The sequence below is a fragment of the Salvia splendens genome, chromosome 5 (genome assembly GCF_004379255.2).
Source record: "Salvia splendens isolate huo1 chromosome 5, SspV2, whole genome shotgun sequence".
Classification (NCBI taxonomy): domain Eukaryota; kingdom Viridiplantae; phylum Streptophyta; class Magnoliopsida; order Lamiales; family Lamiaceae; genus Salvia; species Salvia splendens.
In genome coordinates this window covers 37893115-37917957 of record NC_056036.1, presented here as the reverse complement: position 1 = coordinate 37917957, position 24843 = coordinate 37893115, and the positions used below count along the sequence as shown (strand labels likewise).

Sequence of the window (24843 nt, the reverse complement as noted above, 5' to 3'; positions counted from 1 at the left end):
TTCGGCGAATTATTATATATATGTATGTACGTGCAGATAAATTATTAACGAATCACTGCCAAAATTTATAAATCTATGTGTGAACGATTAATTATAATGTGACGACTCGTATTTGTGGGTGCAGAAATTTATTATACAGTAATATAGTATATATATATATATCCTGATACTGTACTCATTCTGTTTCCTCCCAATGACCGAGTTCTATTGTTTAAAATCCTATTAAATAAAGTAAACGAGCTTTAATATTCCAAATCCAAGTGATGTTTAAAGTACTTCTAGAAGTCAACAATAAGTTAATTTGATTTTTAAGATATAAATATTTAACAAGTTCAAAATGTCAAAGGCCAGCTAATATGATTATTTCAACTCTCATTATTTAAGGTTAATTAATCTGTGATGCATGTTTGATTGGTGAATGGTGATAATGTATTCTAATGTTTGGGCTGAGTGTTTAAATGGATTTCATCAAACAAAAATATTCAACATCAATATTACATACTCCTATATAACAAATTCACAAGAAGTTCCCATAAGCACAAAGCAAAATAATAATAATCCAATGTAAAGTTTTTTCTTCTTATTATTATCGTGGCCGTGATCCAGTTTGTTATTATCGAGTAACTAAGCCATTGGCCCAACAAGAAAAATTAAGGAACCCACTATATATATAGCATATAGCACAATATAGAGAATTTGAAGAGTAAAAATTATGGAAAAAATTATGGATACTTGTAAAGTTAAAAGGAAATAAACGCGTTATATGAAAGAAAATGAATTTTAGCACTCATTTGATACCAAAAGAAAAATAGTAGTACAGTAATATACTATTTTTGGATACAAATATTATGATTTGATAAAAGAAAAAAACTAATCCTTAAATTAGTACTTATGAATGTGGCTTTTAAATACTATAGGCATAGTCGCATAGATCATCTGTGGCACATGGTTATTATTAATGAGCAATATAGGCATAGATCATTTGTGGCACAAGGTTATTAGAAGTGTCGGATCTAGGGGCGGGAAGGAGCGACCGCCCTACGGGATATTCACGCCCTCGCAATCGACAGTCGCACTTGTTAGATAAGAAGTGGAGGGAGAAACTGTTGTGATTCTCTCCTACAATGAGGAAGTATATGAATAGTTCATATTCCATATTAACGGAGATGGTTAGAGTTCTCACGTATGGTTCATATTTCAAGTTTTTTGAGATAATTGAAATTCATTAAGTTTAGAAGTTTCAAGAATGTCCAATCCATATATAAATAGTTGAGGATTTGTTGCAAAGATAGACCAGAGTGAAAAAAGCATGCACCAATGAAAGTGGAAAATTTGTCCAAGAGAGAAGTGAGGAAGAGAAAAAGATAATTCTTGAGTAAAAAACACAGATTCGTGATCAAGTTTTTCATAGTGTGCAGTCTGCGATCAAGTCACGGTCAAATCTTCTCCGATCGGTTGAAATTATGCAGAGAGTTTCCAGACACATTGATCTAAGCTCTTGAAGATCGAATTAATTAGATTGTCAGATTGAGAGATATTTATCTCAAATTACTACTCACTGTTTTGATTATGGTTTCTCCAAATCTTCTTTTGCTCTTTTGTATCCCAAGAATATTCAATTCTTAATATATCTTCTCGATGATAATATATCAAAAGCAACATATGATAAGAGTAAATATTGTCTAATCCACCAAAAATTTATACACTTCTGACCATTATACTTACTATTTAATTAATCATCATGGAGTATTTAAGAAAAAGGAAATGTTTATGCAATGGGTTAATCATGGGTGGTAACATTATATCAGGATCGAAGTCAGCAAAGGCCAAACCACTTCATTGGACATCATGCTTGAAAATAGCAGAGGATGCAGCTCAAGGACTCTGCTACATCCACCAAGCGTGGTGCCTCGTCCACGGCAACCTCAAGTCATCCAACGTCCTCCTCGGCTCCGACTTTGAGGCCTGCCTGACGGACTACTGCCTCGTGCCTGTCGCCAGCTCAACCCCAGAGGAGGACGTGGACTCTCTGGCAGCCACAGGGAGGCCACATCCAAGTCGGATGTGTACTCGTTTGGGGTCTTCCTGCTCGAGCTACTGTCGGGGAGGCATCAGTCCAAGCACCCAAATCTTGGCCCGGACGCGATGATGAGTTGGCTGAGGTCAGTGAGGGACGAGGAAGGCGAGGAGAACCGGCTGGAGGTGGCATTGGCGTGCAGCACACCGTCTCCGGAGCAGAGGCCGATGATGTGGCAAGTAGTGAAGTTGATACAAGAGCTTGAAGAGGTTATCTTAATGGAAGATAGTGAGTTCAAACCTACTGTGTAAATTTTTGCTATAAAATGTAATTTTTCCCTAAATAGTAGTAAATATACTGCGCCATACTTAAATATGAAAACAATAGCGGGCTTTCTTTTTAAACTGCATTTGATTATATTTCTTGAAATAAGTGTGGGATAGGCCCAATAAACCAAATCCAACTTATCTTAGCAATGAAAATTAAAATTACTACTACTATTAAATATGTATAGATAGAAATTAGAATGGTTCGAATACAACTCCAGGATTATTATAGTTAAAAAAAAAATGTTTTCAGTTTTTCAATATGAGTTATCGGACTATCTCACGAATCAAATTATGACAAACTCGATAATGGTCCATGTAAAAGAAATAGATAAGAAATCACTAATAATACAACTTATGACAAACTCAATAATATGGAGTAAAAGAAATAGATAAGAAATCACTAATACCTACAAAAATAACTACATCTATTATGAGATTGTAATACATTACGCTTAATTATTTGTTTAAGAGTATAAACATAATTAATCCAACACTATTGTGGTATATAACAAAAGGCAACCGAACATATACTTACTTCGTCGTTATCGCTCGAACACTGAAATGTCCTAATTTGGCAAAGTCGGCAAACCCCAAATAGCCATCATTTTTCCCACTTTTGTATTTATCTTTATATTTCCCACTTTATTATTATCTTCCATATACTATAGCCAGTAGGAGTAGTATATAAGTATAATATTTTTGTCACCTTTAGCCGGTTCCAATTTCTGCTACTTTTAACAAAACACTAAAAAGTGTCAACGTGGAGACATTTTTTCATTTAATTCTCGTATTAACAAAAACATTCGACCATCCAACATTTTCCGACAGTGTCACGAGGTTAGTTTTCTAGTATCGACATTCACATGGGTAAAAATTTGGTATAATTTAGAGCATCCACAAAGGTGGTAACACGCCGTCTGTCCGTCCTTGCCGCTGGCAATGACACACTTGTCCGCCGCTGCGCTCTTGCCGTTGGCACGGACGTGCTCTTAGCTAAGAGTACGTCCGTGCCAGCGAGCAGGGTGACGTGGCGTGTTTCTATTGGCCGTTGGCATTTTCTTTTTTTCTTTTTTTTTAAAAAATCGAAAATAATACCAAAAATTTTAAAAATCGGATTCCCAAATATACAGATTTTATTACCATTTTTTTGAATTTTTTTTGAAATTTAAAAAAAAATAATCCCAAAATCATATATAAATACACATTCATCATCCATTTGGGCGAAATTCGGTCACGAGTAGTGGGTTTTTTTATTTTAGGAGTTTAATTATGTAATTTTTAATTTGTAGGAGTTTAATTATGTAATTTTTAATTTTTAGGATTTTAATTATGTAATTTTTATTTTTTAGGATTTTAAATATGTAATTTTTAATTTTTAATGTATTTTGTAATATTATTCCTGGTATTTTTAATGTATTTTAATTTTATGGAAATGTTTTTATTTAAATTGAATAATTGAATGGTGGGACTCTTGTGCTTATCCTTGTGAAAGAGCACGAATGTGGGTGTGGTGCTCTTGCCTAAGAGCAGGCAGAAAATGTGGGGCCGGGCCCACAACCGTGCTCGTTGGCAAGAGCACGGTTGTGGATGCTCTTAATTCACATATCATTTCGCTTCTTCGCAAAAAATTGCATAATTTAATAGACGTATCAAAGATAAATGTTACACCACATACAATTATATAAATGGTCACATAGATATTCCAATGATGGATTGAATGTTTTGAAAGTGACCATCAATATTTTATCTAACTATACATATCTCCACCTTCAACTAGCCTTCTATCAAATTCATATTCATGTATGCAGAAATTTTGATTAAAAGTTATAAGCACCAAATTTTCAACTCTATTGTCTTATGTCGAATTATTTAGGTTGACTAGATAGCTAGCTTTGCGGCTATTTAAATTTGTCGTTTCCAAACTCATTATTGATCTATGAAATGTTAGAGGTTAGGTCACTCTCATGGTTACACATCAGTTTGAAAATTTATATATTTGTCGTAATATAGAATTAGTAACCGAAATTTAACAACTTGCTATCGTTATTTTGTTCGAAGAAACTCATCGCAATATGACAAGAATGGGAAACCGTTTGAACAACTTTCACTTGTAAATGATAACTTTGGTGTTGGTTTTCTAGATAAAACAGTATTAAGATATCTAGGATTAAGTTGGATGATTATTTTAATGAAAGAGGATTGGCTATAACTAATTATCTAATTATTATTCATCTAGGATTGAGTTGTAGTATTCAATCTCATGAACCAAACACACTACATATTTAATCCCGAGATCCAATCTTGCAAACCGAACAACCATATATTATTTTTTCTTTTAATTAATATACTCCTATGTATTGATCGGACTACTAATTAATATAATCATTTTTACACTAGGGATACTACTCTTTAAATCATAACCATGTTGATTTCAACTCAAACCCATAATTTTGAAATTGGATTACATAAATCATAGTTTTTCAATTTTTTGATACCGTCCTACAAATCAAAATTAATAAGAAAAAATCAAATACTTATATTGCAACAAAATGGCATTGTTTTGGATAAAATGATGTTATTCTATTTTAATTGTTCCTTAAATCGACAATTGCTTATCTGAATTAACATGCTTTCTTATCCGATCACATTTGATTTTGCCACATTAATTTTAATTTTGACCATTAAAAATGAAAATTTTAAATTTTATATTTCAAATTAAAATTATTAAAATTCCTGCACAAAATTATGTTTTAAATTAATGACAGTAAATTTTTTGCATTATATGTTAACGTGGGGACGTGGTTCACTTGTTTTTCTAGTTTCCGTATTTCAGATTTATGAATATAAATAATTGAAGTAAAATCATAGTATGTGACAATATGTACATTAATTAAAATAATTTTGATTTGGTGCTAATAGTTGGAGATGGTTTTGAAGTGTTATTCTAATTAGAGGAAAGAAGTATACTAGGAGTCCTATATTTTGCTTTGGATTAGAAGTAGACAAGTTAGGAGGTGGGAAAGTGACAAGATTAGGAATTACTACTTAGGATTTATAACTGAAGCAGACAGAGAATATGGTTTGGTCTCCACTACGTAGATTGGCTCTTGCGTGGACGGAACATCTCCTTTTTTAAATTCCAATAACCTCATCATTATAATACCGGCTTCCCCCAATAAAAAATCTAAATATTTTTAAAATTAATTTTCTCAATTTTTTTCCGACCAGTAAATTAAACTTGTTCAATTCCACGAACAATCAAGCAAGAGTTTTAAAGAAGGGAGTGACAAACTAAACAACATTAAATAAACAAGACATACAAAAGTACCAGCACAAAAATTGATATGATAAACCATAAAAGCAAGAAAACAAAGACAATAAACATTAACTAAATCATATACTCCATTAAAACTGTGGCAATTGACAATTTTCAAGTATTTAAATACGATCTGTGCTTCGCAAGTCAGTGCCAAATACAAAATTCAAAGCATAAGAAATTTAATCAATTTATCATAACAACGTTTAAGATCGAGATATCATCATATTTTAAGTGAACAAGATGGTTTAATTAAAAAGATTGGTGCATCGGAGCTAAACGGCAGTTTTCGTAATTCTCTTAACTTTTGACAATTTAGGTAGTGTGTTGCAATCTTAAATTAAATGATGTTGTAATAATTTATCAATAAGCTAGGTGTATTTAGGTGACGCGTGTCTAAAGTATACAATAACCACATTCTAGCGTTTTAATTACATGTATTATTAATATTAGTTGGTGAAGCATATGGTTCATTGATGCACTATTTCAAATGACGGAATAGTTTTGTCTAATCAACCTTTTTCTTAGTGTCTTTCTATCATGGTGTAAGATAAAAAAAAATATCTCGGAGAAATTATAATTGCATGATTTAGATAGAGCTACAAGAAGGGAAAAAATGCTTCCCTCGATAGGCTGCCAATGACATAGGCAACTCACCGGGAACCTTCTTTGGCCGACAATTTTCGACCACACGATTTATTTCCTAAAATTTTAACTAATGTTATTATATTTCCTCTTCATTCTTAGGCGGTGTTTGGTACGTTACACAAAATAATACTCGTATACTACCAAGTAGCATAATAGTAAGTCAAAATAGACTTTATTCTTAGATCCAATTAGTCACATGAGTGTAGTTGGATGTGATGAATAATCACGAGACACAATAAAATCTTAGCATATTACGGTCCAAAATACACCATCAAGAGCCAAGTTTACAAGGAAAAGAGTAATCGAACAAGATATAAGAGTATATATGACCTCTAGTCATGAACAATAGTGGAAACTGCATGAATACTTAATATATTGGTTATAATACGTAAATCAAAGCAAATGAAATTTAATTTAAAAAAAGGGAAACCTCGAAGTGAGCAAATTGACGAGTTATTAAAGTGTGTAACAAATCCAAGAAAAAAACACTATGGAAGGCAAGAAAGTTATGTAGGTAAAAAAAATCATAATTTTAACTTGTTTGTCATAATTATTTAAAAAAATGTCCCAACTTTTTAAAGAATAAATTAGGCAGCTAACAAAGCTGGAGTTGATGATATATCACTAGCAATCAATCAAATATCGACTCAATTAACAGTGCGCGAATTAATTTGATGTCTACATATTTATATGAAGAGTAAAGTACTATTTTGGTCCTAAACATATGGCTGATTTATGATATTGGTCTAAAACATTCACTTTTTGAAAATTGAGTCCAAAACATACGAAAACGCTCTCGAATAGGTTCTTTTTTGTCGGTTTCCGTCAACTGTCATTTAGCCCAATTTTGACCCGATTAGTTGAATTTAATTACAGTAGCTAATGAATTTTTTTTTCGAATTTTACATTTTAAATGTTAAATGAAAATTCTGAAAATTGGGTAATATAATTGCTTTTTCCTACTCTTCATTTCATTCAAATTTCTTCCTTCCTTTCTCCCGCTCTTTCTTCTTCTCTCTCCAAGAACCCTAATTTTTTTCTCCATCTCTGCAACAACCAAACACCTTCGAACATGGGGCTTTCGACGTGCAGCCGGGACTCCGTCGACAGCGACGGCGTTCGTGACTTCGGAGACCTCCGATTTAGCTACGCTTTCTGCTACTGTAAGAAGACGGCGGCGCTCCGTATTGTCACCGGCCAAGACAAACCGTCGCGGGGGAAGCTTTACTTTGTATGTGAGAGGAAGGAAAGTTGTTTCTTCAAGTGGTGTGAGCCAAATCGTAATATCGAAGCACGAGCCTGTTCTTCCTCAACCTCATTCAGTGGTGCCGATTTTGAGGATTTGGAATTGAATTTAATCGAAATTAAGGATAAAATTCAGAAATTAGTGAATATTTTGAGCTTTGGTCTTTATTTTATTGTTGTTGTAACACTTTTGTGTATGTTCAAGTAATTTGATGGAGTGTTTGAAAACCTTAATTTTTTTATTTCTATTTGAATTTTGAAATAAATCCTTCTTATTCTTCTTAGAAAAATCGGCAGAAATCAAACTGATTAAAAAATACAAGACAAAGTAGTCCTTCATATAAATTATTTTACTTACATTTGGCCCAGAACATTTAACCACACCCATTTAGACTTACAAGCAAAAAATTTTTGCCGTTGATGTTGGTTTCATACATTATGTGATTGCTTCTTCGTATGTGATTGCTTCTTCGTATGTGATTGCTTCTTCGTCGACTATGTCAATAAATTGACATCAAATTGAACCAATAAATGGACAACAAAATACAATACAAAGTGGTCCTTCATATTCATTTTCTACTTCGAATTGGTCCTGAACATTTAAACGATCAAAAAAACATTGTCATAAGGTACTGCATCTATCTTAACACCAACAAAACTCAAAAACAAACATAGCTAGTGTCGAATTACATCCACAAAAAAATATTGCCATAAGGCACTGCATCAACCTTAACACCATCAACACCCAAAAACCATACTGCATCCGACTTGCTTCTTCTTTGTCGTGAGAGCTAAGGTTAGAACCCACAAATCCCGACGCTGCCGACGGCCCTTGTTCGTTGCATTGTTTGTTTTGCTTCGACGAATCAGCCGACGGGCCATCTTCGATGTCAGGCGGATGTCTATCTTTTGACTTCCTCTTCCTCGCATATGTTTTTTTCACGTCGACGAGACCGTCGCTGGAACGGGAGTTAGGGTAGAGTGACTTCCAGCTCATGGAAACCAACAATAATCGGTCGGAATCGGGCTATTCTTGGTCGGAATCCTAAACTAGGGTTCTTGTTCTTAGGAGAGTGACGAGAGAGAAGATAGAAAAGAGAGAGAATGACGGTTCATGTTCACTTAGTAATATTTTAGGTGATTTTTGGAAGATTGACTTTTCATATTCAAAATATTAAAAATTGAATTATTTAGCAAAATAATTAACATAATATTAAGCTACTAATAATCTCAGATTAAGTCTAATCGGGTTAAAATTGGGCTAAATGACGGTTGACCGTCAAAGTTGACGGAAACCGTCAAAAAAGGACCTTTTCGAGTGCGTTTTCGTATGTTTTGGACTCGATTTTCAAAAAGTGAATGTTTTGGATCAAAATCATAAATCGGCTATATGTTTAGGACCAAAATAGTATTATACTCTCGTATGAATTAAAAAAAATGTAAAATCAAATTTTAACAAAACTGGAACATGACAAAAGGAAGTGAAACGATCATATTTTAAGGTAATTGAAATTGGATAAATAATCCATATTAAAAAAAAATTAGAGCAAGCCTAATTCGGAAAAGTGAAACGATCATATTTTAAGGTAATTGAAATTGGATAAATAATCCATATTAAAAAAAATTTAGAGCAAGCCTAATTCGGAAAAGTGAAACGATCATATTTTAAGGTAATTGAAATTTAGTATCATTGGGATTGGGAGTGATTTTTTTGATGAACCTTGTAAAAATGAGAAATTTAAGAATTGAAAAAAAATTATATATCAGTCGCTAATATTATAATACGAGTTGACATTATAAATAAATTAGTTCTTAATATTGAGTTAGAAATAAATATTTTTATTGAATTAACTAATATTAATGTATATTTACAAACTGATACGATTTTAAGTTCTAATCTTCAAATTTTTTGAAAAGAATCTTCTCTTAATATCATATTATAGTTGATTAGGACATTGATAAAATACAAACTTTATAAATTGTACAAACTCCAAACTCCTCAACATAGTGTCAACACAATATTATCATAGTGTCAACATATATAGTGCATAATTTCAAGATTTTGATGTCAACACAATGTCAACCGTTGACACTCTGTTGGTGCTATTTTGCCATCTGTTTACATATTCTAACGGTGAAGATCATAGTTCGGAATTTGTACAATATTTAGAGTTTGCATTTGATTACATTCCTAGTTTTGATTATATGTTAATGACAAATGTACTACGCTAAATTATAATTACATTGGATTAAATCTTTTTTGTTTTGATTATATATTAATGACAAAAGTACTAAGTAAACTATAATTACATTGAATTAATTCTTTTTTAATTGATTACTTTGTTGCACAGTCTTCTTCCCCATTTTTTTGATTTTAATTATTGTATTTTGTTGCTAATAGAAAAGTGATGAATTAGATGTAGCTACTCGTGGACGTGGTGGGATTCATATATTGAAAAGTGATCAATTAAATGTATATATCGAGTATTCTACGTATTAGAATTTCATAAAAACATTTTTTATATATTCAGAAAGGCTCAAAATTAGAAAGTGAGCATAGATTCAATGTAAAAAAAAGAGATTCAAGAGGCCATCAAGATATGAAGGCCTACAGAATCACTAAAACAACACCAAAAGCAACTGAACACCTCAAGAAAACATCCAAGAAAAAAGAAAAAAAAAAGAAGAAGAATTAGAGGAAGAGAAGCCTATCATCGGACTCCACAAAGCAACACACCAGATCACTTTTAATGGAGTACTAATTAATATCTATTCCACCCACTAATAGCCCTCAGATCTTCTGTTGTTGAGGTGAGCGAGAGACCAAACCTTGGGCACCAACTTCTAATCCACGAATGAAGCCACAAATTAACATTTTCTTCTCCGAGTCCAAGTTTAGTTCAAAACCTTGGAAGACCATTTTGTTCCGGATATATCAAATCAACCATGATAAAACATAAAATTAGAATATCCACAACACTTTGTCAAACGCTTTTATTTGTTCGATCCACGAATGAAGCCACAAATTAACATTTTCTTCTCCGAGTCCAAGTTTAGTTCAAAACCTTGGAAGAGCATTTTGTTCCGGATATATCAAATCAACCATGATAAAACATAAAATTAGAATATCCACAACTCTTTGTCAAACGCTTTTATTTGTTCGATCCACGAATGAAGCCACAAATTAACATTTTCTTCTCCGAGTCCAAGTTTAGTTCAAAACCTTGGAAGACCATTTTGTTCCGGATATATCAAATCAACCATGATAAAACATAAAATTAGAATATCCACAACTCTTTGTCAAACGCTTTTATTTGTTCGATCCACGAATGAAGCCACAAATTAACATTTTCTTCTCCGAGTCCAAGTTTAGTTCAAAACCTTGGAAGACCATTTTGTTCCGGATATATCAAATCAACCATGATAAAACATAAAATTAGAATATCCACAACTCTTTGTCAAACGCTTTTATTTGTTCGATCTTCTTGCATTTGATGTCAGAAGTGTACCCACGTCTCTAGTATATTTTGCGAACTATTACATAGGGAGTACTACATAAATAACTTCAAGCTATCTAAGTACTTATATTGTATGTTAATAAATATTTTAAATTTCCAAACCAATTCTAAATAGTGGCTTTCGTTATTTGTTTTGATCATTATTAATATATTACTCCCTCCGTCCCGAGCTACTCGCTCATTTCCTTTTCGGCACGGAGATTAAGGAATGAGTGTATAGGAAAGTCAAAAATGACGGCTATAGGTGAAAATTTTTACTAAAAATGGAAAGAGTGCAAGTAACTTGGGACGCCCAAAAAGGAAATACGTGCGAGTAGTGCGGGACGGAGGGAGTATGATTTTATAAGCTTCACTTTTATATATTCCCTTCGTCCTACAATAAGTAAGTCGTATTTCTTTTATCTTTTTTACTTTATTCTTTCTTCTATGCTTTCGCTTTGTTTTTTACTCTTTTATACTTTATTCTCTTTTTAGTTAACCACAAAATAACACTATCTAACATTTTGTGTCAAAAAGAATCGCCTCATTTATCGTGGAATGAAGAGAGTATTACTAAATTTATAATAACAATTATCAGAATAAGATAAGTAATTAAGACTAAAATAACAAGCAATTAATTGCAAACAATCTAAATTAACAAAATAAGATTAAAATAACGAATACTCCTATTAATTGCAAACAAACTAAAATAATAAAATAAATGAAAGATATTACTCCCTCTGTCCGTGAATAGGAGTCCCGTTTTTCCATTTTTGTCTGTCCGCGAATAAGAGTCTCGGTTCACTTTTATCATAAATGGTAATAGGGTACCACTTTCCACTAACTCATTTCACTCACATTTCATTTAAAACTAATATATACAAGTGAGATAACTTTTTTCCACCCACTTTTCTTAACATTTCTTAAAACTCGTGTCGTCCATAAATGAGACTCCTAATGGCGGACGAAGGGATTATCATAGTGGTACTACTAATTAGACTTTTATACGTGAACGGAAATTTATCTATTATACACAAAAGATAACGATTGAATGTACAAAAAGCATCCATTCTAATTGGGAACAATTTATGTGATGGTTGATGGTATAACTATATTCCAATTTGTGCTGTTAATTAATAGAGGAATTATTCTCAACATTTTGGATATTTTCTGATATATGGTGTCGGCCAAAGTTGTATAGTTATCAATATCTCACACACGTGTCGGCCAAACCCCTGCCCCACCCATCATCACTCATTTTCATTCTTTTCCACAAATAAGTTCCTTATAATACACTAATTTATTTTAATCAAATAACAGGATTACACTAGTGCCTATTAATTAAACAATACAAAATTGATTTTAAATCAATAAATAGGGAGTAATGGATTATACTAGTCTCCTATAGTAAATGATTATGATTCTTTTGGGTGCATAATAAGCAAAATATTTAGTGAGATCATAATATCATTATTTTTAGCCTCTAAAACCTACATAAGATTATTAAAATTGGTTTAGAATATATATACCTCTATATATATATATATATATATATATAGTAGTGATCTATGGCAAACACCTCTTAACCATATAACTAGAGAACAAATAATAGCCACAAGATCAAAAAAATCAAGGGCTAATATTAATTTTCGAATTTAATGAGATATTAGCTCCCTCAATCACAAATTTACTCCATAATAACAAGTCAGGGGTATTATTGTCATTGCACAAAAAATTTAGATTATGTAAATTTTTACTTCATTTGAAGGTTAACTTCACGGACATGAAGCGAGTGGATCTGATCAAGGAGATCGCGGCGGAGTTCGAGCGATCGCGAACCGGCTGTCGGAGACGGAGGTGGCGACAGTGGCGTCGGTGGTGGAGCTGGAGCCGCAGCATCTGGCGGAGATCGCGAAGCGCGCGCAGAAGCTGACCGGGCCGAAGAATGTGAAGCTGAAGACGGTGATCGACAAGTCGCTGCTCGCCGGAATCATCATCCGGTATGGGAATTCCGGCTCGAAATTGAGTTTAATTACTCTTAGGTTGCTGAATGATGTATGTGAATTCAAGAATTATTGAAGAATTCAGAGCTCTGTTCATCAAAGCTAGAATTTGCCCGAGCAAAGGCGGCGATCGGTTTCAGCTATAAATACGGCGAATTGAGCTACGGAAATTCTTGTAATAATAGTAATTGAAGTTCATCCTCTTCTAATTCGGCTAAATTTTCATTCTTAATTATTTATTTCATCAGAGAGAAATTTGTAAATGCTGATGCTAGAAGGTGTTTGATCAATTGACTAGCTTGATTTTAAGCAGATGATAAGAGTGAAGTAAAATCAGAATAAGAGTGATGTGTTTTGTGAACAAGAGTGAAGTAAAATCAGAATAAGAGTGATGTGTTTTGTAAACAAGAGTGAAGTAAAATCATGCCTAAGAGTGATGTATTTTGTAAACAAGAGTGAAGTAAAATCATGCCTAAGAGTGAAGTAAAATCATGCCAAAAGTGATGTGTTTTGTAAACAAGAGTGAAGTAAAATCATGCCTAAGAGTGATGTGTTTTGTAAACAAGAGTGAAGTAAAATCATGCCTAAGAGTGATGTATTTTGTAAACAAGAGTGAAGTAAAATCATGCCTAAGAGTGAAGTAAAATCATGCCAAGAGTGATGTGTTTTGTAAACAAGAGTGAAGTAAAATCATGCCTAAGAGTGATGTGTTTTGTAAACAAGAGTGAAGTAAAATCATGCCTAAGAGTGATGTGTTTTGTAAACGAGAGTGAAGTAAAATAATGCTTATGTGGGGCAGAAAAATGAATTTAAAAAAATGAAAAATGAGTAAACGACAACAGCTTTTCATCAAAACGGCATCTTCGCCAATTCCTCCACATCATTTCCGAGTACACTTCACTCTTGTTCAGAAAACACTTCACTCTTGTTCACAAAACACATCACTCTTATTCTGATTTTACTTCTTTCTTGTTCACAAAACACATCACTCTTATTCTGATTTTTACTTCACTCTTGTTTAGAAAACGCTTCACTCTTGTTCACAAAACACATCACTCTTATTCTGATTTTACTTCACTCTTGTTCACAAAACACATCACTCTTATTCTGATTTTACTTCACTCTTGTTCACAAAACACATCACTCTTATTCTGATTTTACTTCACTCTTGTTCACAAAACACTTCACTCTTGTTCAGAAAACACTTCACTCTTGTTCACAAAACACATCACTCTTATTCTGATTTTACTTCACTCTTGTTCACAAAACACATCACTCTTATCCTGATTTTACTTCACTCTTGTTCAGAAAACACTTCACTCTTGTTCACAAAACACATCACTCTTATTCTGATTTTACTTCACTCTTGTTCAGAAAACACTTCACTCTTGTTCACAAAACACATCACTCTTATTCTGATTTTACTTCACTCTTGTTCACAAAATACTTCACTCTTGTTCAGAAAACACTTCACTCTTGTTCACAAAACACATCACTCTTATTCTGATTTTACTTCACTCTTGTTCACAAAACACATCACTCTTATTCTGATTTTACTTCACTCTTGTTCAGAAAACGCTTCACTCTTGTTCACAAAACACATCACACTTATTCTGATTTTACTTCACTCTTGTTCACAAAACACATCACTCTTATTCTGATTTTACTTCACTCTTGTTCACAAAACGCTTCACTCTTATTCACAAAACACATCACTCTTATTTTTTGAAAATTTCTTCAAACTAAACAATTTACATTTCATAAAATGAATAATTGATCAAGCTTGGGACCAAGGGCCACCTGCCAATATACATACATGATACATCCCCTTTCATCACCACATTCTCATACCACAAACCTTACTTCCAACAATGCCATCCAAAAAACACAAGCCCAAGAAATCATCCATCACTAACACACCGCAGCCGCTGCCGTATCGCTCTCAACAACAGTGTCCTTGGACGGAGTTTCTCTCAACTAACATCACCGCCGCACACAATCCGTGGCGCACCAACGCAGCTCCGCTCCCGCTGTCACCAAATCACGGCTACCACCACCAACATCAACACGATGCGACGCCCATAACAACCAACCGCCCCAACTCTGCAACGTCGCTAGTGCCTGCATCAGCGCCGCCCCAAATCGAAGGAGATTTGATCGCAGATTTGGAAGGAGAAAGAAAGGAAATCACGTAAATTTGAATTTGATAATGTAATTTCCAAAAATACCCTTGGCCTATTTTATATTATTAAAATAAATAATATTTGTTCCATTAAGATGTGTGGCTGAGATTTGTTCTCTAGTTATACACTTAAGATTAGTTATATCTTGATCACTCCCCTATATATATATACATTCTCATCTCACATCATGACGATGTCATTATAACAATAAATAACGATAACTACACGTGACAAATTAATTAATTGTGAGACTGTTTTATACTACTATTAATTTCTTATTAATGTTAATCGTTTACTCATTTGTACTACTGTTGGCCTTAGAAATATCCAAACTTTTAGATTTTAGTTTCAGTTATACTATATGGTTTCTAATTATGGCATGTAGTCAGGACTACAAAAGTAATTAAATTATTGATGATATAATTATATTCTTTATTTAACTAATTTAATAAGTATATACACAAGAATTAAAATATTTCATATAACAGTACAAACATAGCCTCAATACTCTCTATGTTTTATACTCTCTCCGTCCTATAAAATATGAGATATTAATATGTCACAAGAACTAAGACAAAATCGGTAAAGTAGTGAGAGGAGGAGAAATGTAGTTAAAATTTAATATTAGTGAATATTCACGTTACTAGTAGTGTTTAATGGTGATATAAGTTGTAAATAAATTGATGTAAAAAGCTAATAAATTGAAATAACTTTTCCAAAATAGAATGCACACGTTTATAGGACTGTACAGAAATAAATAAGTGCATAAATTATTTATGTGACGGAGTATATATATTGATTGTAAATCCGGTCATTATATATCGAAATAAAAAAAACCCGCCGACCACAAGAAAATTCTAATTTACCATCAAACACTAACCACCATGGTCAAACTGCATGCATCATTAATCATTATCATGGGTAATACTTTTACTTCTATTAATTGAAATTATCAGCAAATGAAAATATCCAAAAATAAAAGATTAAGATAATTTGTTCTTAATTTAGAGACACTTTTTTTCGTTTTAAATTGTTGTTTTTTTAAAAAAAAAATTTAACACAAGTAATTGCGCCTCAATTTTTGTATCCTTAAATAACAAGATTTTTGTAGTGCAAATTCAATAGTACTCCCTCCATCCCAAAAAAATAAAGACATTTGGGATGACAAGAAATTTAATACTACATAATTAGTAAAATAAGAGATAGTAGGAGAAGGGTAATTAGAATGGTGTTAGTGGATAGTAAAATCCACATTATTAATGTTTAATGATAGTCCTAGTGGTATACACGGTAAATAAATTGATATATATGAGTAATGAGTTGGGGAACTTTCGATAAATGGAAATGAGATATTTTATGGGGCAGACGGAAAATGAAAGTGTCATTATTTTGTGGACGATGTGATTTTTTTTATGAAACTCTAAGAGCATCCTCATCCATGCTCTTAGGCGAAGTGGGCTCAGACCTACTTTTATACATTTTTTACTCTCTGCTCTTCCCCAAGAGCACAACACCCACATCCATGCTCTTTCGCAAGGACATGCTCAAGGGTCCCACCATTCTATTATTCAATTTAAATAAAAACATCTCTACAATATTAAAATGCATTAAAAATACCCGGAATACTATTACAAATTACAAAAAAATTGAAAAAAGTACATAATTAAAATCCTAAAAATTAAAAATTACATAATTAAAGTCCTAAAAATTAAAAACTACAAAATTAAAATCATAAAAAATAAAAATTACATAATTAAAATCCTACATATTAAAAATTACATAATTAAAAAAACCCAGTGAAAGACTAGTCCTCTGGCCCTATCCCCAATGTTTTTCGGAGACCCCGTATCATTGCCAAATGTGAATCAAGTTGCTCGGGAGTCATCCGAGACCTATCGGCCAAATTAAGTTGAGCCAAAAGGGTCCACAACGAGTTGGTGGGGGTTTGAGGTAGCACAAAGGGAGCGGGGGCGGGGGCGGGGGCGGATGGAGTCTCGGCGCGACGGCGGTTGGTCGTCGTCTTCTTCCTTTCTTGCGGCCTCCGGTAAGCTGGCTAGCCACCTCATCGGAGCCGCCGTCGGATATGGATAACGACCTCGACCGTTTGCTGGAGGAGCTGGAGGAGGATGATAAGCCTCCCCTATACTTCGGATTTCTACGCACTTGCTGCCAAGCACTGAGGTGCTTGAATGGTTTGTAATGCATGGAATGGTAGGTCGACATGGTGGCCGTGATGATGTCGGCCTCGCTCATGCCGCTCCCCGTCGACCGCTGTTCCTGGAAGTAATACCCCTGAAACTTTTGGAATTCTTCGTTGGCTTTGAAGATGGCATTGCACACCATACTCTCGTTATGCTCGATGGTTCCCTCCGGTTGGTTGGCATTGTACCGGCGAGAGACGCGCCACCAAAATAGGCTGTGAACATCTTCTGGATCTTTGGATATTTCGAAATAGGCTGTGAACATCTTCTCCATCTCCGGCGGAGTGTACGTGGTGCGGACGTGAACGTCACTGCCACGACTATGAGTAGGAACACTACGAGGATGAGGAGGAGGAGCGCTGGGGTTGTCCTCCGGAGTTTGGGAGCCGCTGATCCCTCCCGATCCTTGTTCAGGTGTCCACCCATATCGCCCATCGGTGGCATCTTGCCTGTCCACCGGATTAGGCCAATAGCCACCCGGAATTTGAGAACCTTGGGTTTGAGGAGGGGCTGAGAATTCCGTATCCGAATGAGGGAATGGTGTTTGGTTGAACCATTCATGGTTCCATCCGCGGGAGTCGGAGGAGTGATCGCCGGAGCCGGACATTTTTTTTGCAAGAGTGAAAAGATTGAGAATTGATGAGAGAGTTTAGATGATAATTGTGTAGTGTGGTGTGAAATTTTTTGTGTTGAAATGTTGGTATTTATAGATGAAAACTGTGAATTTTAGGGGGAAAAATGAAAAATAAAGTAAAAGTGGGGAAAAAACGGATATAATTTATTGGGAAGTGGGAAAATATTTTTTTATTTAAAAACGATTTTTTAATTAAAAATTTTAAAAAAAGCCAACGGCGTTGCCGTTAGCCAATAGGAGGCTGCCACGTCAACCTGATCAGCGGCACAGACATGCTTTTATTATCGAGCAGCGATGGGGATGCTCTAAAGTGAAAGACCATTTTATGAAAGATCAGATACTTTTTATGGAACGAACGGAAAAAGAATGGAACGAACGGAAAATGAAAGTGCAATAAAAAAATTATACTACATTGTTAGCAATAATATTAGCAAGCTTAAAGGTCTAAGAGGGACTTGAGTCCACCATAATACAGTACATTATTTATAGTAGGAGTATTAATTTATCTATAACACACACTAATTTCGTATATTAAGATTTAGAAAATGAGGATAAGGAAACATGATTAGATGAAATATGTCTTGATTAATTTGTGGATGATCAAGAATCCTTGAATAAATAATTAGAAAGCCGAATCCCATCCCTCCACCTCCGTATAAATACCGACGCATCGCATCAAAGCAAGTGTTGTTTTGTAGCATGAATTCCTCTTTAGATTCTCTCCCTTCCCCCACACAAAAATTAATACCAAACCCTAAATCATAAATTCTCCCCCAAAAATCTCACCAAAAAATTAAATCACAATTTTTTTCCGTCAATCGATTGAAATCAATGGACGGAGCGTGCTGCACAGCTTCCTCACCGACGTCTTCATCGGAAATCTCGAAGCGGCAGCGCCGGCAGCAAGAGAAACCCTACCGCGGCATACGGATGCGCAAGTGGGGGAAGTGGGTGGCGGAGATACGCGAGCCGAATAAACGCTCCAGAATCTGGCTCGGCTCCTACTCCTCCCCCGTCGCGGCGGCGCGTGCCTACGACACCGCCCTGTTCCACCTCCGCGGCCCCTCCGCGCGCCTCAATTTCCCCGAATTCATCGTCAAGGACGTCGTCGACGGGCCGCGCGATTTATCCGCCGCCGCGATTAGGAAAAAAGCCACCGAGGTGGGCGCCAGAGTCGACGCGATGCAAAGCGCGCGCTCCGGATCGGGCCGGGCTGTGGAGAAGCCCGATTTGAATGAGTATCCGAGCCCGGAGAGCTCGGAGGAAAATTGAATTAGTCTGAATACGGTTTGTGGTATCATATCACATATTTTTTTTAGTATTTATTAATTTTGTTTTCTTTTTTATTTTGGGGTCTGTAATTTTTGGTTAGGGGTTTGTAGCGTTGAATTTGGGTTTATGTAAAGGAGAAGCTTATAGAGATTAGCTTAATTGTGTGTTATCAACCGTTAATTGTATAAAAAAGTTATGGAATTTCCTTTTATTAATTGGATTTATATCAAAGTATGGTCAATAATTTAGATTAGATTATTACTCCATTTTATTATGTGATGGGTATGTATTGTGTGTGATTTTCTCTGTTCCATTGAATGCGTGGAATGGGATTTGATAAAGGACAGGTGTATGGCCTACTTTTGTGAGTTGAGGTGCAAATTGATGGTGGATAAGATACATACAATTGGTTGCGCGCACACTGCCAATGAGACTGTTCGATTTCCTCTAAATTAATGCTTTTTGTCCCACCAAAAATAATTCATTTCCTTTTTAATTAAAAGATCCATTTATCTTATTTCATTCCATATAATAATTCATAAAATAAAATTACATAAAATCTCATGCCTTCATCTTCCTTAAGGCAAAGGAATTACTTAAAATTTGATTCTTAAAAATAAAAAAAAATTATAGGAATATGCATTTTAATGCATAATAAATAAAATAAAAAAGAAAGGAAAAAATAATTAGAATTTTATTAATAAAAAATAAATCTTGAAGGTAAGTTAATAAAATATTACTACAACTATGACAAAATTTAGAAAAGAGCTAAGTTACAACTTTTGGTATAACGTGTATTGTGTGGTGAGTATGGTGACCAAAATTTCGACGGAAAAAAAAACAAATAAAAACATGGTAAACAAAGAGCCAGTGTAGTGGGACCAAAGCAGGAATGTTTAAATAAAAATTACTCCATATTTTTGTGGTTTACAACAATATTGTATGGATGTGAACAAAGAAACGGATAATTATTCAAATGGTCTGGGCCCAGAATGGGCTTTATACATTGTATGCTCATTGGAATGGATATCATTTATTGGTAAATCACAAGATTCACAACAGTTCGTGATTTAATTTATAATTTTTCTTATTTTATAATGAATACATGTACACAATCGGATGATCATTCAAATATGAATGCAATATTATAGATGAACAAGTAAAACAAATATGAATGCAATATTAGAAATGAACAAGTAAAACCTAGGGGTGTATAATATTACTGTCACCTTTAAATTACTAACTATAACTAAATGATTTTTATTAGATCTTCAAGGGATTAAGATAATTCAATCCCGAGTATTAATATATAAAAAATGTCAATTAGAGTATTAATGTGAATGAACAAAAAAATAGTAATAAGTAAGTTATAAAAAAAATACTATCTGAGAATTTGAATCTATGGATTGGCTCCAGGTATGCCTATGTATGCTCCTGGTATGGGGCAGCAGCTATTTTATGGGCTATCATTCCTCCTCAGGTGACATTCTCCGAGTTTATTATGTAGTATATGTCATTTTAGCTGTGAAGTAGTTTTCAGTGTAATTATCCTTTTTATATTAGATATGCATCATATCTGTTGTTTGTTATCATTATTTGATAATTCTAATATTTGCAAAATGGTTTAGGTTATCAGCAGCAGCTTGTAATTATCCTGGAATGCGTCCTGGCCATATTCCTTTGTGCCACTAGTCCAACAGGGTCAGCAGGGCAACAAAATCGTGCCGATGATGCAACAGCAGGTTCTACTCAAGTTTCTAAAGTTTTTAATCACATGTGATTGATTATGTATTTTGTTGATCTTGATGTATTATTTAGTTCAGATGATACCAATGTATAGGTACCCTGCTGGTCGTAATGTGCCCATTCCTGGTGTTGGTGGTGGAGTGCTTCCTGTTCCATACGACATGGCTGGCATACTTCCTCGCGATGCTGCTATTCCACAGCCTATACCAATTTCTGCTTTGGCTTCTTCCCTTGCAAATGCAACACCCGAACAAGCAGTTTGCCCATAGTGTACAAATTGCATTTGTTTCTTATCTTGTATAGTGTGTGTGTGTGTATAATGTTTATAGTCTTAACAGATAGAACTTGTACCCACTTGTTGATCAACTTGAGCACGAGCATGCTGCGAAGGTGGTTACCGGGATGCTTCTGGAGATGGACAAGACCGAGGTTCTTCATTTGCTTGCTTTGAAATCAAAGGTCTGCGACCGCGAGGCAATGGATGTCCTGAGGAATGTTCAGCGGCCCTGCCGACCAGCTTGCCTCATTGTCGCTCAACCACAACCTTGTTTCTTGAAAATCATGGTCTTAAACTCTATGATTTTTGGATTTCTGATACTTTGCCTTTTGGTTTCCGATTCCTTTTCTGGATTTAACTTCAAATAGTCGGTTCTGGGATTTAATTAGGTTATTTTGGAAGTTGAATTTTAATGTGATTGCACTTTTCTATCTGGTCGAACTGAATTCTTTGCCCTTTTTTTTATTTTATTGTTATCCACTTATTTGGATTTGAGACGTCCACATACGTTGGCCTGTCACGTTTCTTGTTTCACTACTCTACGTTATTACTATCAAACTATTATCAATTTATATCTTCTAATGATGGTAATAATAATAATAATAATAATAATAATAATAATAATAATAATAATAATAATAATAATAATAATAATAATAATAATAAACAAATTAAAGTATGATTCAAGGGCATAATGTAAAAGATTAATGTTCATAGTTTGCATTTTAATAAGAAGAATTAAAATAACAGAATCATATTAGTAGATGGCAAATAAACAAGCCATAATCACGAGTTCAATAGCATCCAAAAGAATTGGTTCACCATCCCATCTCATTAACAGTAAACTGGAATAGCCTTGAGGGGGACTGCCTTATGCAACGCCATTCCAAACTCCTCCGTCGTGTCAACTACTCCTTCCACTTTCCAATCGAAACCATGGAGCAACGACCCCAACATAAGATGCAACATTCTATCGGCCAATGGCAATCCCGGGCACATTCTTCTCCCCGACCCGAATGGAATAAGCTCAAAATCTTGGCCCTTGAACCCTATATTGCTGTCCAAGAATCTCTCCGGCTCAAACGAACTAGGATTGGCCCAAACACTCGAGTCCCTTCCTATAGCCCAAACATTGATGAATATTTGAGCGTTCTCAGGGATATTGTAACCAATGATCTCGACTTCATGATCCGCCCGTCGAGGGACCAAAAGCGGACCGGGCGGGTGGAGCCGTAAGGTCTCTTTGATCAGAGCTTGCAGGTAAGGGAGTCTTGATATGTCTGATTCTTCCACTTGCTTCTTTTCTCCCATCACTCTTCTCAGCTCATTCTTAGCATTACTCATCTTCATGGGATTAGATAGTAATTCTGTCATTGCCCATTCCACTGTGCATTGAGTTGAATCTGACCCTCCAAGATATAAGTCCTATGATATGCAGAGTCACGTCAAGTTTGAGTTACTAAAAGCCATTCTACTAGTCAACTAGAAATTTTGTTTCGACAATCAATCTATCTCTCTTATTTTATCAATTATGCATTTAAACTTGTGTCAAACCAAATGTTCATAATTTTAAGAGATAGCATTTATGAACAATAGTATAGTAAATTTAGTTTGAGAGAGAGATGGAGGTTACCAGAAGTAGATGTTGAATGTCCTTGAAGCTCAAGTCATACTCAGTTCCCTCCATGAGATCAACAAGGGCATCTAGCAAATCATTCTTGCTCTCCAATTTCATAGATCTCCATTCCAATCTCTCCTTAATTATTCCTCCCAAAACACCAAGCACTTTCCCAAAACATATCTCCGACCGCTTCTTGATCCCCTGAGGGTCCCACCGCTTCACAATCGGGAAGAAGTCGGCCACATTCGGAGCCCCCAATATCTTCGTCACCCCCTCGATCGCCTCCTTCATCTGCTGCGTCGCGTCGGATTCAAACTCGATAAGGTCAACGGAGAAGAGCGTCGCCGTCAGCAGATTCGACGCCGTCACAAACGCCGCCTCCCCAACGTCAACGGCCCTCCCACGCGCGCTGCACCCGCGCGTGTAGTCCAGCAGCTTCCGCACCTTCTCCGCCCGGAGCCCAGCGCCGGCGTCGAGCTGCCGCGTCGAGAACATCCGCTCCCTGCAGAGCTTCCGCGCCTTCCTCCATCTCTCGCCGGCGGGTATCAGCGCCATCGAGTGCTTGTGGTGGTCGTGCGCCTCCGCGGCTGCGGGGATGGTGCGGCCGGAGAAGGCTTGGTCGTGCTCCTGCAGGAGAAGTTTCGCGATTTCCGGCGACGACGCGACGACGGTGAGTGAGTTTCCGAGCTTGAGAGACATCAGAGGGCCGTGGGTTTTGGAGAGGTCGGCGAGGGACCTGTGGGGGTTCCGGCCGAGCTGGAGGATGTTTCCGATGATCGGAAATGGGTATGGCCCCGGCGGAAGGTTCTGCCGGCGGCGGCGGAAATGGGACCATGCCAAAATCGATACAATTATTGCAATCACGATTGTGAGATCCATTCAGTTCAGTCAACTCAATTCTCACTCTCCTCTGCCCATTTAATATCATTAGTTAGAAACTTAGAATCAATTAACAAATGAATCTTCCGATTTGAAACCAATAATTTATTTAACAGCTAACGCCTATGGTTTTACTCAATATTTTAAAAATTGGACCGATGAGCGAACCGAAAGCTACTGGTTCATGGTTCAACCGGTCGAACCGATTTACTATTATAAATATATTAAATTAAATATATAATACACAAAGATATAATAAATGATAAAATATAATTTATAGCATGTAAAGAAAACATTAAACCTTGTAAATAATTAGTTATAGATAATATAAATAAAAAAATAGTATTCAAACTCAAAATTGAATAATTTTTTTATTAGTAAATATAATTAAATACATAAATTATTAATTAATGTAGATGAAAATATAATATTAGGGATGTATTCAGATCCTTTTTCTATCTTTTGTTCTATTATTTTTTTTAATCTCACTCCCACGATTTTGTCATCTGACGGTTAGATTGATGTCACGTGTCATTTAATAATGCAGATTTTCAATTGAATAATGCGCACCAACTAATAATGCACCATTATAGTGTAATAATGCACATTTTCATTCTAATAATGTACACCGACCAATATTGCAGATTTTTCGTCAAATAATGCAGATCATCACAACCATCCAATTCAATGATCTAAGGGTTGTGATTAAAAAGAACATTGCACTAAAAAGCTGTGAAGAACCTTAACACACCCCTATAATATTATACGTATACAAGTATATAAAGTTCATGTTATTTCAATGTATGTGATGAAGTAATACTATAAAATTATTTAAAAAGAATTATTAGGTAATTTAAATAAGAATATACTCTAAAAATAATATTTAATAGTAGTAAACTATAACTAATAATATGTAAAAAAATACGAATGATACAATATATTAAATTATAATTATTATATCTTAAATTTTAATCA

The 24843-nt window shown here is 34.9% G+C and overlaps 3 protein-coding genes and 1 pseudogene across 3 annotated transcripts; 3 read left to right on the top strand and 1 right to left on the bottom strand.

Annotated features, from left to right (window-relative positions):
• The first annotated feature begins 2148 nt into the window (after nt 1–2148).
• On the top strand, nt 2149–13131 carry LOC121804247 (ATP synthase delta chain, chloroplastic-like). Its single transcript, XM_042203758.1, has 2 exons — nt 2149–2305; nt 12842–13131. The coding sequence occupies exons 1-2, from the start codon at nt 2149–2151 to the stop codon at nt 13129–13131; spliced, it is 447 nt and encodes a 148-aa protein (XP_042059692.1).
• Nucleotides 13132–18614: 5483 nt separating this feature from the next.
• On the top strand, nt 18615–19576 carry LOC121802485 (ethylene-responsive transcription factor ERF008-like). Its single transcript, XM_042202165.1, has one exon. The coding sequence runs from the start codon at nt 18905–18907 to the stop codon at nt 19343–19345; it is 441 nt and encodes a 146-aa protein (XP_042058099.1). The 5' UTR covers nt 18615–18904; the 3' UTR covers nt 19346–19576.
• A 1169-nt stretch (nt 19577–20745) lies between these two features.
• Nucleotides 20746–21647, top strand: LOC121804245 (annotated as a pseudogene).
• A 366-nt stretch (nt 21648–22013) lies between these two features.
• On the bottom strand, nt 22014–23942 carry LOC121802484 (ferruginol synthase-like). Its single transcript, XM_042202163.1, has 2 exons — nt 23002–23942; nt 22014–22793 (listed from the first exon to the last, which is right to left on the bottom strand). Exons 1-2 carry the CDS (start codon nt 23866–23868, stop codon nt 22203–22205), a joined length of 1458 nt encoding a protein of 485 aa, XP_042058097.1. The 5' UTR covers nt 23869–23942; the 3' UTR covers nt 22014–22202.
• Nucleotides 23943–24843: the final 901 nt, after the last annotated feature.